This window comes from Schistocerca gregaria, chromosome 3, assembly GCF_023897955.1.
Source record: "Schistocerca gregaria isolate iqSchGreg1 chromosome 3, iqSchGreg1.2, whole genome shotgun sequence".
NCBI lineage: Eukaryota > Metazoa > Arthropoda > Insecta > Orthoptera > Acrididae > Schistocerca > Schistocerca gregaria.
The window spans coordinates 865,041,175-865,061,134 of NC_064922.1; the positions used below are offsets into that span (position 1 = coordinate 865,041,175).

Below are 19,960 nucleotides of genomic sequence, written 5' to 3' on the forward strand. Positions count from 1 at the left end.
ATTAGTAGAGGAGCATTCTGTTAGTAAAAGGGTGAATGGCCTTTCAGACCATGATGCACAAATTTTAAAACTGACAGGTTTTAGTACTCAAACAAATGTTATATATAATTGTAAACTATGTGGAAAAGCTAATACAACGGCAATAGAGAGTTAGTTTAAATCTCATTAAGGAACAAGAGTGGCAGGAAGGTAAGTTCGTAGTAAAAATATTTCCAGTGAATGATATTTCTGTAACAAAAATATGTACAGTATTTAACAATCACTTTGTGACCATTGATGATGCAATAAATAAAAACTTAGTTTCTACAGGGAATCGTAACCCTCTTGCAAAATGTCGTTTCGAGCTAGATTGATGTCTGAAATACTACTCCATGGTACTAACAGGGGAGAAAATGGGGGGGGGGGGAGATTGAGTGCATAATTAAATCACTTAAGACTAAGGACTCTCATGGATATGATGGACTGCCTAGCACAACATTAAAGTACTGTGCTGCACATGTTAGCCTTGTACGGAGCCATATCTGTAAGTTTTAATTTAAGAATGGTCAGTTTCCTGAACATTTGAAGTACTCAAGTACTCAGTAGTAAAGTCGCTTTATAAAAAGGGATAAAGTAGACAATTTTAGACCTATTTATATGCCATCAGTGTTTGCAAAAGTTACTGTAAAGGCTATATATGGAAGGATATTTGATAATTTTATTTCACATAAGTTGCTATCAAATGTATAGTTCGGTTGTAGAAGTGGTTTAACAACCGAAAATGCTATATTCTACATCTACACTCCTGGAAATGGAAAAAAGAACACATTGACACCGGTGTGTCAGACCCACCATACTTGCTCCGGACACTGCGAGAGGGCTGTACAAGCAATGATCACACGCACGGCACAGCGGACACACCAAGAACCGCGGTGTTGGCCGTCGAATGGCGCTAGCCGCGCAGCATTTGTGCACCGCCGCCGTCAGTGTCAGCCAGTTTGCTGTGGCATACGGAGCTCCATCGCAGTCTTTAACACTGGTAGCATGCCGCGACAGCGTGGACGTGAACCGTATGTGCAGTTGACGGACTTTGAGCGAGGGCATATAGTGGGCATGCGGGAGGCTGGGTGGACGTACCGCCGAATTGCTCAACACGTGGGGCGTGAGGTCTCCACAGTACACTGATGTTGTCGCCAGTGGTCGGCGGAAGGTGCACGTGCCCGTCGACCTGGGACCGGACTGCAGCGATGCACGGATGCACGCCAAGACCGTAGGATCCTACGCAGTGCCGTAGGGGACCGCACCGCCACTTCCCAGCAAATTAGGGACACTGTTGCTCCTGGGGTATCGGCGAGGACCATTCGCAACCGTCTCCATGAAGCTGGGCTACGGTCCCGCACACCGTTAGGCCGTCTTCCGCTCACGCCCCAACATCGTGCAGCCTGCCTCCAGTGGTGTCGCGACAGGCGTGAATGGAGGGACGAATGGAGATGTGTTGTCTTCAGCGATAAGAGTCGCTTCTGCCTTGGTGCCAATGATGGTCGTATGCATGTTTGGCGCTGTGCAGGTGAGCGCCACAATCACGACCGAGGCACACAGGGCCAACACCCGGCATCGTGGTGTGGGGAGCGATCTCGTACACTGGCCGTACACCTCTGGCGATCGTCGAGGGGACACTGAATAGTGCACGGTACATCCAAACCGTCATCGAACCCATCGTTCTACCATTCCTAGACCGGCAAGGGAACTTGCTGTTCCAACAGGACAATGCACGTCCGCATGTATCCCGTGCCACCCAACGTGCTCTAGAAGGTGTAAGTCAACTACCCTGGCCACCAAGATCTCCGGATCTGTCCCCCATTGAGCATGTTTGGGACTGGATGAAGCGTCGTCTCACGCGGTCTCCACGTCCAGCACGAACGCTGATCCAACTGAGGCGCCAGGTGGAAATGGCATGGCAAGCCGTTCCACAGGACTACATCCAGCATCTCTACGATCGTCTCCATGGGAGAATAGCAGCCTGCATTGCTGTGAAAGGTGGATATACACTGTACTAGTGCCGACATTGTGCATGCTCTGTTGCCTGTGTCTATGTGCCTGTGGTTCTGTCAGTGTGATCATGTGATGTATCTGACCCCAGGAATGTGTCAATAAAGTTTCCCCTTCCTGGGACAATGAATTCACGGTGTTCTTATTTCAATTTCCAGGAGTGTACATGAGTACTCTTTGCTATTCATAACAAAGAGTCTGACAGAGGGTTCAATGAGCCACCTTCAAGCTTTCTCTCTATCATTCCACTGTCACCTGACTGGTACACAATCTGGACTGGAGGCCTTGTCTTTATTAAGTGATTTTTAGCTGCTTCATTACACCGAGGATATCTACTTCTATGTTTCTCATATTGGCAGTTGTTCTTGATTGGAATTCAGGAATATTTACTTTATCTTTTTTGGTGGTGAAGTTTCGGAAAACGGTGTTTAGTAACTTTCTGTAGTGGCACTGTGATCAGTGACCTCACCATTGTTATTGCGCAGTGAAGGTACTGATTGCGTCTTGCCACTGGTGTGCTTTATGTATGACCAGAAAGTCTCTGGGTTTTCTGCCAGATTTTGAGACAGAATTTTGTTTTGGAAATTATTAAAAGCATCACACATTCAAGTACGTGCTCTATTTCGAACTTATGCAAAACTTTGTCAATATTCGGGATTTTGTTTTCTTTTAAATTTGGCATGCTTTTTTCATTGCTTCTGCAACAAAGATCTGACCTGTGTGTACCATGGGGGATCAGTACCATCACTTATCAATTTATGTGGTATATATCTCTAAATTGCTGCAGATACTATCTCTCTGAGAACATTCCACAACTTTTCTACACTTACATGATCAGATCGGAAGGAGTGAAGACTGTCTCTTAAGAAGGCGTTAAGAGCATTTTTATCAGATTTTTTAAAAAAGATGTACTTTGCCTTTGTTTCTGATGGTTGTAGGTGTTACTGTATTCAGCCCAGCAGCAACTGCCTTGTTGTCGCTAATCCCTATATTTGTCACAATACTCACTACTTGTCCAGGATGATTTGTTGCTAAAAGGTCAAGTATGCTTTCACAACCATTTATGCTTCGAGTGAGCTCATGAACTAATTGTTCAAAATAATTTTCTGAGAAAGCATTCAGTAAAATCTCAGATGACATTTTATGCCTGCCGCTGGCTTTAAACGTATAATTTTTCCAGCACATCGGGGGTAGATTGAAGTCACCACCGACTATAATTGTATGAGGAGGGTACTTATTTGAAATGAGACAAGTTTTCTTTGAACTGTTCAGCAACTATATCTTCTGAGCCAGGGGTCAGTAAAACGATCCAATTAATACTTTAGCTTGATTGTCAGGTATAACCTCTACCAATACTATTGCTCCAGAAGTTGGACCATTATGAAATACGGGGAGTAGCTCACATCTGGTTTACATCTTACTTTAACAACAGACAGCAAAAGGTCATTATCCACAGTGTTGAGAATGGCTATGATGTGGGGCCTGAGTGGGGCACAGTCAAATGGGTGGGTCACCAGGGATCAGTGCTTGGGTAACTTCTGTTCCTTATTCACGTAAATGATATGCCCTGTAGTGTTACAGGTGATTCTAAAATATTTTTGTTTGCGATGACACTAGTTGGTAGTGAAGGATGTTGTCTGCAACATTGCCACTGTTTCAAATAGTGCAGTTCAAAATGTAAATTCATGGACTGTAGAAAATAAAGTAACACTACATCACAGTAAGACTCAGTTTTTACAGTTCTAACACACAATTTCACAAAACCCAACGTTTTAATTTCACAAAATGGGCATATGATTAGTGAAATGAAACAGTTCACATTTCTAAGGGTTCAGATAGATAGTAAACAGACATGGAACCCCCACATTCAGGATCTTATTCAAAGACTTAATGCTGCCATTTTTACTATTCCAACATTATCTGAAGTACGCAATAGTTCATCACGAAAAGTAGTCTACTTTGCTTGTTTTCATTCCCTTATGTTGTATGATATTTTGGTGTAACTCTTCCCATTCTAAAAAGATATTTTTCGCCCAGAAACAGGCAGTTTAGGCAATAAGGTGTGCAGTATACTGCTGCATCCATTTTCAAAAAGCTACGACAAGTATTCAAAAATCTTAGCAATTATCCACACACTTTCAAACCAAAACTGAATTTTTCTCATTGGTCACTCCTATTCTGTTGAGGAGTTGATTGAAAAATTTCACCTAGTCCTGTGTTATATTGTTGATTGCGTTTACATAAACTTATGGCTTTCTTTTCTTTTAGGATTCATGAACATTTTACTTTTATCTGTTATTACTTTTATGTTATAATTTCATGTACTGACACATTCCATGACCTTTGAGATTTTCTCCTCAATTTGGTCCTAAGGAACTAGACATGTGAAATAAAATTAAAAAAAATATATATATTGGAAGAATTTGTGGTGGTTTGTTAGTGAATTATTTTGATGCTGGTAGTTATGAACAACAGATTCAGTTTTGGGTTTGGAATTATTAGTGCAGTGAATTGGGTAATGGTTGCAGATTCAATATGATGGCCTATTAGCTACAGATGTGACAACAAAGTACGAGTCAGTCCCTGCATGTCACAAAGGGAGTGACACGTTGAGCATAATTAAATTCCTATAGTTATTTGGTTTAGTTGCCATGTACGTGAAATATTAAATCTATGGATAAAGTATGAGACTGACCACAGGTCAAGGAACCAATACACGTGGCACTCTTGGCAGGGCAACATGTGGTGTTCTATCTGAGGAGTTCCTAGTTTAAGAACTCTAGGCTTGCTGTTTGAGAGGTTGTTTTGATGACATATTGTTTTGCAATTTCTGGATTTGTATGTAAGCTGAATTTGGTAAGTTTCCATATTTTACTTATTTATTGTAGAATGTATGGTATTTGTGTTTACGCGCATAACTGTGCGCTTCTTGCATACTGAAACTGGTGTGTACAGGTTTTTGGTTGTGTTGTTAGCTGCTGGCAATTAGCTTTCATTGTGAGTGGCAGATATTATGGACTTTATTTTACCTGCATTGGTGAGGTTAGGTTGTCAATGTTAGTTATATGACACAGTTTTGGCTTTGTGGTACTGTGGGCGGGTTGCAGTTGTGGATAATGCTTTTTGTTTGTTTTTGCAATTTTTCCCTGTATGTATTGTCTTGCTTTGTGATTGTGTTGTATGATATGTCTTTCAGGTTGAAACATATAACTCAACTGATGTTTTCATTACCATTTACAGTTTGTTAGCTTTCATTGTCCATCTTTTGCTTTTTGGAAACGGTTGCTCACTGTGCTGTTGCAAATGGTATATTTTACTGTTCATGTGATTTAGCGGTTGTTATGTTAGATTTTAGTTTTGACCGAAACCCCACTATCTTGCAATTGTCATGTTAGCTTAAATAGTTATTATTACGAATCTGTATTGATGATCACATTTTTGCACCATGGAAACATTTGAAGTTACTTGACACCATCTTGAAATCATGTCTGTGTTGCATCCACGGGCATGGTGGAGGGTACCCTGTGCCATTACCAGTCATTCCCTTTTCTGTTTCACTCGCAAACAGAGTGAGACAAAAATGACTATCTATATGCCTCTGTACAAATCCCCATCTCTCTTATCACGCCCTCACAGTCCTTACATGAAATGTACGTTGATAACAGTAGAATCACTCTGCAGTCAGCCTCAAATGCTGGTTCTCTAAATTTTCTTAGGTAGTGCTCTTTGAAAAGAGTGTCTCCTTTCCTCCAGTGAGTCCCATTTGAGTTCCTGAAGCATCTCCACAATACCTGCATGTTGTTCGGAACTAATGGAACTACTCTAGCAGCTTGTTTCTGAATTGCTTCAATGTCGTCCTTTAATCCAACTTTGTGCACATCCGGAACACTGGAACAGTACTCAACAATGAGTTACACTAGTGTCCTATACAGATGAACCACTCTTTCCTAAAATACTCCCAATAAATCGAAGTTGTCCACTCGTTTTCTCTAATACAATCCTTAAATGCACATTCCATTTCATACTGCTTTATAATGTTATACCTAGATATTTAAAAGATGTGATTGAGTCAAGCAGAACACTACAAATACCATATTCAAACACTAAGGATTTGGTTTTAGTACTCATCTGCATTAACTTTTTTATTTTATTTTATTTTTATTTATTTATTTATTTTTTTTACATTTAGAGCTAACTGCCATTCATTACACCAATTAGAAATAATGCCAGAGTCATCCTCCTACTGTCACTCAATGATGACACCTGTCCATACTTCACAGCATCATCAGCAAACAGCCACAGACTGCTTCTTACTCTGTCCATCAGATCACTTACGTATATAAAATATAAAAGCAGTCCTGTCACACTTCCTAGGGAAACATGACAGCTAGTAGCATCACGGTAAGTGTCACCCACCGTAGGTAAGATGTCGCAAGTTCCATTTCATTCGCTGCTATATTTTTACCCTTCGCCACACACCATCAGGTGGCTTGCGGAGTATGGATGTAGATGTAGAACTCCTGACGATACTCTTGTCATTGAGGACAACATAATAGGTTCCATTATGTAAGAAGACTTCAAACTACTCATGTACCTGGTAACCTATTTTGTATGCTCGTCCCTTCATTAACAGTCCACAGTGTGGCATTGTGTCAAATGCTGTACATAGGAGCCACTTGTTGCTCTGCATCCATGGTTTACAGGGTCTCACGGGAGAAAAGGACGCACTGAGTTTCGTGCGAGTGTTGCTTTTAAAAACAGTGTTGATTTGTGGGCAGCTTTTCCCTACCAAGGAATGTTGTTACAGGGTGTTTCAAAAATGACCGGTATATTTGAAACGGCAATACAAACTAAACGAGCAGCGATAGAAATACACCGTTTGTTGCAATATGCTTGGGACAACAGTACATTTTCAGGCAGACAAACTTTCGAAATTATAGTAGTTACAATTGTCAACAACAGATGGCGCTGCGGTCTGGGAAACTCTAAAGTAAAATATTTTCCACATATCCACCATGTGTAGCAATAATATGGCGTAGTCTCTGAATGGAATTACCCGAAACCTTTGACAGCGTGTCTGATGGAATGGCTTCACATGCAGATGAGATTTACTGCTTCAGCTGTTCAATTGTTTCTGGATTCTAGCGGTACACCTGGTCTTTCAAGTGTCCCCACAGAAAGAAGTCACAGGGGTTCATGTCTGGCGAATAGGGAGGCCAATCCACGCCGCCTCCTGTATGTTTCGGATAGCCCAAAGCAATCACACGATCATCAAAATATTCATTCAGGAAATTAAAGACGTCGGCTGTGCAGTGTGGCTGGGCACCATCTTGCATAAACCACGAGGTGTTCGCAGTGTCGTCTGAGGCAGTTTGTACCACCACAAATTCACGAAGAATGTCCAGATAGCGTGATGCAGTAATCGTTTCGGATCTGAAAAATGGGCCAATGATTCCTTTGGAAGAAATGGCGGCCCAGATCAGTACTTTTTGAGGATGCAGGGACGATGGGACTGCAAAATAGGGCTTTTCGGTTCCCCATATGTGCCAGTTCTGTTTATTGACGAAGCCGTCCAGGTAAAAATAAGCTTCGTCAGTAAACCAAATGCTGCCCACATGCATATCGCCGTCATCAATCCTGTGCACTATATTGTTAGCGAATGTCTCTCATGCAGCAATGGTAGCGGCGCTGAGGGGTTGCCGCGTTTGAATTTTGTATGGATAGAGGTGTAAATTCTGGCGCATGAGACGATACGTGGACGTTGGTGTCATTTGGACCGCAGCTGCAACCCGGCGAACGGAAACCCGAGGCCGCTGTTGGATCACCTGCTGCACTAGCTGCGCGTTGCCCTCTGTGGTTGCCGTACACGGTCGCCCTACCTTTCCAGCACGTTCATCCGTCACGTTCCCAGTCCGTTGAAATTTTTCAAACAGATCCTTTATTGCATCGCTTTTCGGTCCTTTGGTTACATTAAACCTGCGTTGAAAACTTCGTCTTGTTGCAACAACACTGTGTTCTAGGCGGTGGAATTCCAACACCAGACAAATCCTCTGTTGTAAGGAATAAACCATGTTGTCCATAGCACACTTGCACATTGTGAACAGCACACGCTTACAGCAGAAAAACGACGTACAGAATGGCGCACCCACAGACTGCGTTGTCTTCTATATCTTTCACATCACTTGCAGCGCCATCTGTTGAGGAAAATTGTAAGTACTGTAATTTCGTAAGTTTGTCCGCCTGAAAATGTACTGTTGTCCCAAGCATATTGCAACAAACGGTGTATTTCTATCGCTGCTTGTTTAGTTTTTATTGCCGTTTCAAATATACCAGTCATTTTTGAAACACCCTGTATATTTTAACCGGAAATAGTTTCAAGGATTCTGCGGCAAACAGATATTAAATATACTGGTCTCTAATTATGTACTTACATTCTATCACTCTTTTTATAAACAGGAATTACCTGCGCTGTTTTCCAATCGCTTGAGACTTTGCGCAGGTTGAGAGATTTGCAATGAATGCAAGCTAGGTATCGGGCCGATAGCTTAGAGTACTCTATGTACAACTAAAATAGGATTACATCAGGACTTGCTGACTAATATGCTTTCAACCCTTTCAGCTGTTTCTCTACAACAGGAATGCTTATTACTATACTCTTCGTACAAGATTGTGTGTGATGGTCAAATGATCGTATGTTTGTATGATTCTCCTGCGTGAACCATTTCTTCAATTCAAAATTTAAAATTTTGGCTTTACTTTTGTTATCTATACCAGACTGTTCAACAAGTGACTAGATAGAAACCTTAGACCCACTTAGTGATTTTACGAAGGACCGGAATTTTCTCGGGTTCTTGTCAAGATCTATTGGTAAGGTATGACGGAGGTAGTAGTCGTCAGCTGTGTGCATCAATCTTTTTACAGACTCAGGAATTTCTGCTAACTTTTGCCTGTAATCATTTGTGCATTCACATTTTAATTGAGAATACAAACAGCCTTTTCTTCCTCAGCATTTTTCAAATGTTGTCATTAAACCACAGAGTATTTTTCTTGTCCTTAATTCACTTCCTCAGCACATCCTTCTCCAACATAGTCTGTTTAAACTTTTTCTACATCCACTGTACTGGAACAAAAATGATGTCAATTCATTATTTAAGTGGGATGCTAACAACTGTCTAACTGCTCTTTTTAGCAGAGATACTCTTGGCCTTTTTGATTGTTTTATTAACTTTAGAACCCAAAATCACTGTGATGGCACATATGTCACTAATCCCTGTGTCTATAACAATGCCATTGATTAGGACAGACCTGTTTGTAGTTACGAATTACAAAATATTTGACTGCCTGTGGGTTATCAAACTAGTTGCTGAAGACAGTTTCTGGAAAATTGTGTTCAAAATATCTCCACAGACTGTCTGTCTGTAACTCCTGCAATAAATCCACAGAAATCTTAGTCTACACTTGGCAGGTTAACCCTAGAATGGTCGGGCTGGGGCTGTGAGATCCACTGGCTTTTGTTTCACTGAATTTATATTCTTATAGTTGCTGATTTGACTTGAGCACACTGCTACCTTCCTGAAACATCCGAGAGAAAGCTTTATTGCTGTGAATAAGCTTTTACCTTTTTTAGTCATTGTTTGGCAATTTTCAAAAAGCGCACGGTCTTTCAGACCCAGCCCGACCGTTTACATACCTAATTTCTGCCGGTGCAACCCCATTTTTATTTTGGTGTATCATTGATTAACTAGTTATTTTGTGAACTATATGTGATGTCCTAACACCGAATTATCATTGTCAGTAGCCTGCAGTATAACATGGCAAGAGAAAGTCTTTCTTACAGTGAAATTTGCAGAATTTTGTATGATGATCAGACTGAAGCAGACGATTCTGATGCGGACCCACACTTTGAAATAAACAGTTATCATGACAGCAAGAGCGAAATAAGTGGCGATGAAGAGGAAGATGTTCAGTGATCTGCTGACACCGATGCACCTGCTATTGCTTATTCAAGTATAGCTCTCTGACTGACTTAGGTACATCACGTATATGCTATTACAAAGGAATGAATGAAGCAACTCAATGGCAAAAAACCTATTTCCCACAAAGCGTTTGAACAAGACGTTACAACATAATTACAATGCATTTGCCTGGAAGTATTCGAGCTGCGATAGATGTACACTCACCGCTAGAATCATGGCAGTTATTTTTTAGCAATGCACTGATTGATACAGTTCTTGAATCAACTAATATCTATATTGATTCAGTTCAAAACAAATATGCAAGTGACCCGAACATGGCTAGGCCTATCAGTTTTGATGAACTGAAGGCATATTTTGGCCTACGTTACTTAGCTGCAACATTGCGTGGTGGTAAAATGAATATTGAAGACTTTTGGAATACAGATGGGACAGGAATAAAAATCTTTCATGCAAGTATGTCACTGAAGAGGTTCAGATTTTTGATTCGTCGTATCAGGTTTGACAACATCCATACAAGGGAAGAAAGAAATGCACAAGACAATCTTGCTGCCATAAGAACCATTCTTGATATGTTTGTCTCCAATTGCAAAGCATACTTTGCTCCACCAGAAAACGTTACTTTGGACGAAATGCTCGTTCCATACAGAGGCAGGTGCAGGATGTATATCACAAATAAACCTGCCTAGTATGGGTTCAAGGTCTTCATCCTGGCTTGTTCTAAAACATACCACATGAAACATTTGGAAGTTTATGCTGGTGCACAACCCAAGGACCGTACAAAGTCAGTAATAATACCCAATCATCAAAAAACTATTACAAGAAAAGAATAATTACTATTGTTGGTATGTTAAAAAAATTAGCCTGAAATTCTGTCTGACTTTTTACCAAAAAGTCTGAAGAAGAGTACTCAAGTATGTCTGGATTTCAGGAAGATGTCACATTACTTTCGTATGTACCAAAATGGAACAAGTCAGTACTCCTTTTGTTGTCAATGCATCATGATGATGAAATTGACAGTGACAGCGGTGGAAAGAAAAAAACCAAGTATAATAACGTACTACAACAAAACTAAGGGCGGCGTAGACGTCGTCGATGCTATGTGTGGTGAATATACTGTTGCTAGAGGGCAAGACGGTGTCCTCTGTGCGTCTTTTTTCAGTCGCCGAACATTGCAGCTCTCAATGGGTACATTGTGTTCAAAGCCAACAAAAATGTATAGTTAGATGAGAATACTTCAGAACACTAGGAAAGTCTCTCATAACACCATATTTGACAATGCGTGCAACCCAACCAAACCTCCCGTGCGATAATCGCAGGTTTGCCTCTAACTTCTCCAGTACCGAAGAACAAAGAATAGTCGAAGATCCACAACCAGGGAAAGGGAAGATGCTACAAATGCAAGGACTGCAAAACTAAATACTTTTGCAAAGTATGCAAAATTGTGGTTATGCTTGGCACATGTAGAAATGGTTTGCGCTGACTGTTTTGAAAAGTGATAACTTTAGAGGTTAATATTTCATGAACTATTCTTTAAGTTCATGATTTCTATTTATACAACGAAAGTTCATCATTTTTGCTTCTTATTTCTACAACTTAATCTCATTTATGCTCTTATTTCAGTCAAATTTACTTGTCTTTTCAGTTTATTGACATTTAGTACTACAAAGATTTAATTGTTTCAGCCCCCCCCCCCCCCCAGTAATTGTTGTATGATGCAGAAAGCTGAATTAATGTTGTTATAGCATTTAGTAGTTGTTGTTGTTGTTGTGGTCTTCAGTCCTGAGACTGGTTTGATGCAGCTCTCCATGCTACTCTATCCTGTGCAAGCTTCTTCATCTCCCAGTACCTACTGCAACCTACATCCTTCTGAATCTGCTTAGTGTACTCATCTCTCGGTCTCCCTCTACGATTTTTACCCTCCACACTGCCCTCCAATGCTAAATTTGTGATCCTTTGATGCCTCAAAACATGTCCTACCAACCGATCCCTTCTTCTAGTCAAGTTGTGCCACAAGCTCATCTTCTCCCCAATTCTATTCAATACCTCCTCATTAGTTACGTGATCTATCCACCTTATCTTCAGTATTCTTCTGTAGCACCACATTTCGAAAGCTTCTATTCTCTTCTTGTCCAAACTAGTTATCGTCCATGTTTCACTTCCATACATGGCTACACTCCAAACAAATATTTTCAGAAATGATTTCCTGACACTTAAATCTATATTCGATGTTAACAAATTTCTCTTCTTCAGAAACGCTTTCCTTGCCATTGCCAGTCTACATTTTATATCCTCTCTACTTCGACCATCATCAGTTATTTTACTTCCTAAATAGCAAAACTCCTTTACTACTTTAAGTGTCTCATTTACTAATCTAATTCCCTCAGCATCACCCGATTTAATTGGACTACATTCCATTATTCTCGTTTTGCTTTTGTTGACGTTCATCTTATATCCTCCTTTCAAGACACTGTCCATTCCGTTCAACTGCTCTTCCAAGTCCTTTGCCGTCTCTGACAGAATTACAATGTCATCGGCGAACCTCAAAGTTTTTACTTCGTCTCCATGAATTTTAATACCTACTCCAAATTTTTCTTTTGTTTCCTTTACTGCTTGCTCAATATACAGATTGAATAATATCGGGGAGAGGCTACAACCCTGTCTCACTCCTTTCCCAACCACTGCTTCCCTTTCATGCCCCTCGACTCTTATGACTGCCATCTGGTTTCTGTACAAATTATAAATAGCCTTTCGCTCCCTGTATTTTACCCCTGCCACCTTTAGAATTTGAAAAAGAATATTCCAGTCAACATTGTCAAAAGCTTTCTCTAAGTCTACAAATGCTAGAAACGTAGGTTTGCCTTTTCTTAATCTTTCTTCTAAGATAAGTCGTAAGGTCAGTATTGCCTCACGTGTTCCAACATTTCGACGGAATCCAAACTGATCCTCCCCGAGGTCCGTATCTACCAGTTTTTCCATTCGTCTGTAAAGAATTCGCGTTAGTATTTTGCAGCTGTGACTTATTAAACTGATAGTTCGGTAATTTTCACATCTGTCAGCACCTGCTTTCTTTGGGATTGGAATTATTATATTCTTCTTGAAGTCTGAGGGTATTTCGCCTGTCTCATACATCTTGCTCACCAGCTGGTAGAGTTTTGTCACGACTGGCTCTCCCAAGGCCGTCAGTAGTTCTAATGGAATGTTGTCTACTCCGGGGGCCTTGTTTCGACTCAGGTCTTTCAGTGCTCTGTCATACTCTTCACGCAGTATCGTATCACCCATTTCGTCTTCATCTACATCCTCTTCCATTTCCATAATATTGTCCTCAAGTACATCACCCTTGTATAAACCTTCTACATACTCCTTCCACCTTTCTGCCTTCCCTTCTTTGCTTAGAACTGGGTTGCCATCTGAGCTCTTGATATTCATACACGTGGTTCTCTTCTCTCCAAAGGTCTCTTTAATTTTCATGTAGGCAGTATCTATCTTACCCCTAGTGAGATAAGCTTTTACATCCTTACATTTGTCCTCTAGCCATCCCTGTTTAGCCATTTTGCACTTCCTGTCGATCTCATTTTTGAGACTCTTGTATTCCTTTTTGCCTGCTTCATTTACTGCATTTTTATATTTTCTCCTTTCATCAATTAAATTCAATATTTCTTCTGTTACCCAAGGATTTCTAGCAGCCCTCGTCTTTTTACCTACTTTATCCTCTGCTGCCTTCACTACTTCATCCCTCAGAGCTACCCATTCTTCTTCTAATGTATTTCTTTCCCCTATTCCTGTCAATTGTTCCCTTATGCTCTCCCTGAAACTCTGTACAACCTCTCGTTCTTTCAGTTTATCCAGGTCCCATCTGCTTAATTTCCCACATTTTTGCAGTTTCTTCAGTTTTAGTCTACAGGTCATAACCAATAGATTGTGGTCAGAGTCCACATCTGCCCCTGGAAATGTCTTACAACTTAAAACCTGGTTCCTAAATCTCTGTCTTACCATTATATAATCTATCTGATACCTTTTAGTATCTCCAGGGTTCTTCCACGTATACAACCTTCTTTCATGATTCTTAAACCAAGTGTTACCTATGACTAAGTTGTGCTCTGTACAAAATTCTACTAGGCGGCTTCCTCTTTCATTTCTTAGCCCCAATCCATATTCACCTACTATGTTTCCTTCTCTCCCTTTTCCTACACTCGAATTCCAGTCACCCATTACTATTAAATTTTTGTCACCCGTCACTATCTGAATAATTTGTTTTATTTCATCGTACATTTCTTCAATTTCTTCGTCATCTGCAGAGCTAGTTGGCATATAAACTTGTACTACTGTTTTAGGCGTGGACTTTGTGTCTATCTTGGCCACAATAATGCGTTCACTATGCTGTTTGTAGTAGCTTACCCGCATTCCTATTTTCCTATTCATTATTAAACCTACCCCTGCATTACCCCTATTTGATTTTGTGTTTATAACCCTGTAGTCACCTGACCAGAAGTCTTGTTCCTCCTGCCACCGAACTTCACTAATTCCCACTATATCTAACTTTAACCTATCCATTTCCCTTTTTAAATTTTCTAACCTACCTGCCCGATTAAGGGATCTGACATTCCACGCTCCGATCCGTAGAATGCCAGTTTTCTTTCTCCTGATAACGACATCCTCCTGAGTAGTCCCCGCCCGGAGATCCGAATGTGGGACTATTTTACCTCCGTAATATTTTACCCAAGAGGATGCCATCATCATTTAATCATACAGTAAAGCTGCATGTCCTCGGGAAAAATTACGGCTGTAGTTTCCCCTTGCTTTCAGCCGTTCGCAGTACCAGCACAGCAAGGCCGTTTTGGTTAATGTTGCAAGGCCAGATCAGTCAATCATCCAGACTGTTGCCCCTGCAACTACTGAAAAGGCTGCTGCCCCTCTTCAGGAACCACACGTTTGTCTGGCCTCTCAACAGATACCCCTCCGTTGTGGTTGCACCTACGGTACGGCCATCTGTATCGCTGAGGCACGCAAGCCTCCCCACCAACGGCAAGGTCCATGGTTCATGGTTCATTGGGGGAGGGGGGGGGGGGGGGGGGGGGGGGGGGCATTTAGTAGTAACTAATCAAAATAAAAAATTCATTTGCTCTAAACATACTGTTTGTCATTTGTTACAAGTGATTTATTTATTGGGTCCCACAGACCCAGCTCGGCCGTTCTAGGGTTAAAGTCATTTTCAACAGATACTGTAGGACCTGGGTTTTTCTGCACTACTGACTAGACTTTCTGGGTTCATTTTTATGGTAGTATTGCATGTGTGTGGTATTGGTGGTGACTGTGCTTTCAGTGGAATATTTTTCAGCGAGTTAACAATTTTGGTTTTGTTATGTCGACATTACTATAGTTTTTTTCTGTTCATTGTATGTGAATTTTGGTAAATTGCTTTGTTTCTGTCTTTGGTAGGTATGGATATGACTGACAAGGTCAACAGTTTTCAGTTGCCGGCGATGATGGGGGACAGTGCATTATCTCTAATAAAATTTCTTCAACTATTCAGATTTTTGGATGAAGCCGTGAACGGTTCAGTGTGTCACGAAGAAATGAGGCTTACTAAAGTTCCGGTGTCTCGGACCAGGGATGGCTATATGTGGAGATGACATAAGGATAACAGGTCCAAGGAAGGGTTTGATACCAATTTTGATTTTCTAGGCGTTTTTTATGGTAGATTCCAGTGGATATTGTTTTTAGTTGATTTTGGGAAGGTTATGGTCATTTTATTTTATCATTTTTGTCATTTGGTTTAGTGGCGTATGTTTATTTTTAGTTTGCCCCCACCCAAAAACCCCAAATTACCCCGCTTGTCCCATTAGTTTCATTATATTTTTGGAGAAATACGTGTTTGATGGTTTTTCGATCTATTTTTGTGTTGTCATGTTTACGTAATGACGTCATAGTCGCGATATGGAAGTGGTCGTGAATAGTCATTTCTGTCATACTGGTGACAAAGCAGATGGGTGGAATTGGACATTTCCGTTAACCCGACTTCCTGTCAATGACTAAAGCCATGACAGTGGAACTGGCTGGCCGGTAAAAACATCCAACAATTAACTTTATTTCACCTAGACCTATTATAAGTGACCAAGTAACTTCACTGTCATACTCAAATTCGCTCTCACTAGAGAACGCCAGAAGTTTCCCGGGGGGTGGGGGGCTGTAAATTCAGGAACAGATAGAAGAAACAAACTTTTCTTGCTGTTTCCAGTCATTCAACAAGCTTCTTATTAGTACCACATTGAGCATGCCTAAAGAAAATATGTTTGAATGGGATATGTAAGCATGTTTGCAATCCATCAAAAATTCCCCAACAGGCAAGTCAAATTCTGGATAGAAAGTGACCTGTAGACATTAGAGTGAAACCTGGTGTGTCCCAGGAGACTAACAGCACTCAAGGAACAATCTTCCACTCCACAGAGGACTGCAGTGACTCAACTACTGCCAAGGGGCATGTTCTGAGAAAAAAAATCTTTCATTCTGTAGTGAAATGTGTGCCGCTACTGAGCTTCCTGGCAAATGAAACGCTTGGAAAGTTGGAGAGAGGTACCAGATGTAGTAAAGCTTCGAAGGCATGTTGTTAGGCACACCTGGATAGCTTAGTAGGCATGATTAAGGAAGGTGGGGTTTCAGCTCTGAGGCCCAGTCCAACACAGTATTTCAATCTGCGAGGACGGTTAGTAGCACAGCATGTTACATTTTAATGACTCAGTGATGCACTTTATTGTGAATTCAATTCTGTAAAAATTGAAACAACATATAGTCACATGTAGATCTGGAAAAGATATCAACCTTTTGCAGAGACTGACAATTAACCCTCAGTGAAAAGTAATGCTAGGCTGTGCACTTCATGACACATGTATATATGGTGTTCTTTGGCTATAGGATTAGTGAGCCATAAGCAGTGTCAATAATGTCATACAAGTATCTAGGAGTAAACATGCATGGAGTTGTCAAATGGCATGAGAACATACACTTAGTTTTTGTTAAGTAAACAGAGGCTAATAATGATTTGCAGGATACAGTGCAAGTGTGTCTTTCTACAATAGCAACTGCATACAAAATAATTGAACAGATCATACTCTAATCTACACCTGTGTTTGAGACCCACATCACATCAGAAAATCCAGGGGGTCATATGATCGGTCACAGGCTAGACTAGAAGAAATGTCAAAAAATTTTAACTGGCAAGCACTAGAAGAAAGACACTACCTCTCTCTTATGGACTTAGACAATAGGCCACTGTGTAGTTGGAGGGTGACAATTTGGTAGTGAGTTGGTGAAATCAACAAATATGAATGATAAATAAGGCGGCTATAACAGAATGATCTTTAGCATAGCACGATTTTATGTTAATGACATATTTAACTCACTCTGCCATATTTAATGCACTTTTAGTCATAGACACTAAATCTGCAAAATAAATTCCGAAAACCAACATAAGAGGGAGGGCCTACTTAACTTCAACCGCCTTTCAGGACAGAAATAACAGATTCACTGAAACTTTAAATAGCACTTCAAAAACTTACCAAAACTCATCTTTCAATCTAACCTAGACCTCAGACATTGCTACAGATCAGTATGCTAGCACAAATAATACTCTGTACTTCGATCTACACTAAAGATAAGTCACTACAATGTGCACTTAAAAGAAAAGGCCAGTGTCTGTTCTCTTTCTGTCTGCATGTGTCACATGCCACAACACCCTTATGCCACAGGACAAAGCCAACATCTGGTACCAGCAGGTTCAGCTCACCCAAAATTAGAATATTTTACAGCCTCCCACATATCAAGAATTAGGCAAATAGCAACAATTTGTCCATATGTTTACAGGACTAATGAGAATACACGACAGGTGGGGTGTTTAGCATATAATTTCTGATATGACAGTCTCAAGCTACAAAAGAAATATCAAACAACGAAGTATGAAACATGGTAACACAAAAAGGATGGTGAATTAAAACATTAAACACAAAAACAGCATGAAGTAGATATGTGAATACACGAAAAGTGAAAACAATACTGATGCGGCATATTCAGGGACCTGCATGGCGAGGAGCAACACAGCCAACATATTAAAGGTATCTGAGCAATTCTGTATATGTCGACAAGATTAAATACTTTTAAACTAAATTATATATACAAGGGTATTGCAGAAGGATTAACTACGTACAATGTACCTGCAAATAAAAAATGTCCATATATGAAATGAACATACCTTCACTAGGTTCCTCCACCATTATACCAGAAAAGGGAGACTTCTCAAAATTTTCCTTTTTGCCTTTGTGCGCATTGACAAATTCTTCTGACATGCCAACGGGATATTTGGGTTTTGATTTTGCGAACAACCGGCCCTTGCTCTCATATCTACAAACATTGTTTTTTGTATACATGTAAAAAAACAGGGTTGCATAACGATCGTACGTTTTTTCCATTAGTATGCTCATACGTTGTTATACATACATTGGAACTTCTTCCTGTGGTACATAGCCATCCCTCACTCTTCTCTGCTTTCTCCATGTGCCATCTGGCCTTTGGCTAGCGGCAATAAACGTTGCCCCTGAACATTTAAATAATATAAAACAATAAACGACAACATCATGAACGGGAATGAGATTTACTTATGTGTTATTTCCTCTATGACTTATAAGTACGAAAATGTAAACACCACACAACACAGCACTTATCCGGATAACCTCACACACAAGCCCACAAGTGATTATTCGCTTATTCTTTCACTCAATCATTTACTATTTCAACAAAGTACACACATCTTTATCGTCCAATATATATATCCTCAACCAAAAATATTTATCTCTACCTTGCTCATCTTTCACGTATGTTGGTGGACTCAGCGCCATTTAAAATGCTACCGCATCTGCAGAGCCATCTAGCAACCGACGCTTCAACTAATTTGTTATATACAAGACGACAAGTATCGACCGCAAACTGATTGCGAAAAAGTCGTTAACGAAGACATACACACGTCAAAAACAGTTTTGCATCACATCGGTTCCGAGAGTTCCGGAACTTGTGCAGAAAATTGGAACAGATATCAACACAAACATCAGTTCCGACCTTTTTATTTCTTATGAAAACCAAACATTGCATGTTGTGCCACCATACAGCGAGACCTCTAATACCCAGTAGCACGTCCTCTTGCATTGATGCATGCCTGTATTCGTCGTGGCATACTATGGCCACAAGTTCATCAAGGCACTGAAGGAAGTCGTTCACAAGATGGGAACGACCGGGCGCGAAATGTCGTCCATGAAGACGAATGCCTCACCAATATGCAGCCGATATGGTTGCACTATCGGTCGGAGAATGGCAGTCACATATCGTGCAGCCTTCGATGACCACCAGCGGCGTACGTCGGCCCCACATGGTGTCACCTCTAAACAGCAGTGAACCTCCACCTTGTTGAACTCGCTGGACAGTGTGTCTAAGGCTGCACCTACATTACATCCGGAAGTCGTTCGTTCCGATCCGGTCCGGCATCAGCTAACGTCGGAGTAAAAAACAAACACCAGGTGGCTAATGCACGTGCCTACATTGGACGGAGAAGCGCAGTACGACGTCGTCCGGCACCGGACTACCGGATTGGCCGAACAGTCATGCTTGTTTCCAGCCCGGCAGTGCAGTCCGGCGGCGCACCATGAACGGTATGATCGACAAGGAATTCCTAATTCATCTCGTGTTGAAAGAACCTCGCTTGTGAGATCAGCGGAGTAAAGGCTATCATGACTGAGATATTAAGCGAGAACTGAGGGAATTTACTGAAGGGAGGGGGGTAACTATCAGTCAAAGGTAAATAACTAAATTATGTTGCAAAAGTTTTAATGCTTGCTTTCAAATTACCAAATGTTACTACAAATCAGTAGTAATTTCAGTGATATTACTTGCAACATATATATATTTTTTTATCAAAC

The 19,960-nt window shown here is 40.8% G+C and overlaps 1 protein-coding gene across 1 annotated transcript in view; it reads right to left on the minus strand.

Annotated features, from left to right (window-relative positions):
- Positions 1–18,957, minus strand: part of LOC126354884 (partner of Y14 and mago) — a 34,958-nt gene extending 16,001 nt beyond the window's left edge. The window contains exons 1-3 of the mRNA XM_050004930.1: positions 18,850–18,957; positions 18,492–18,588; positions 18,247–18,395 (exon numbers count right to left, since the gene is read on the minus strand). Coding sequence (XP_049860887.1) covers positions 18,247–18,395; positions 18,492–18,588; positions 18,850–18,889 — 286 coding nt within the window. The 5' untranslated portion in view covers positions 18,890–18,957. The remainder of the gene's footprint in view (positions 1–18,246; positions 18,396–18,491; positions 18,589–18,849) is intronic.
- Positions 18,958–19,960: the final 1,003 nt, after the last annotated feature.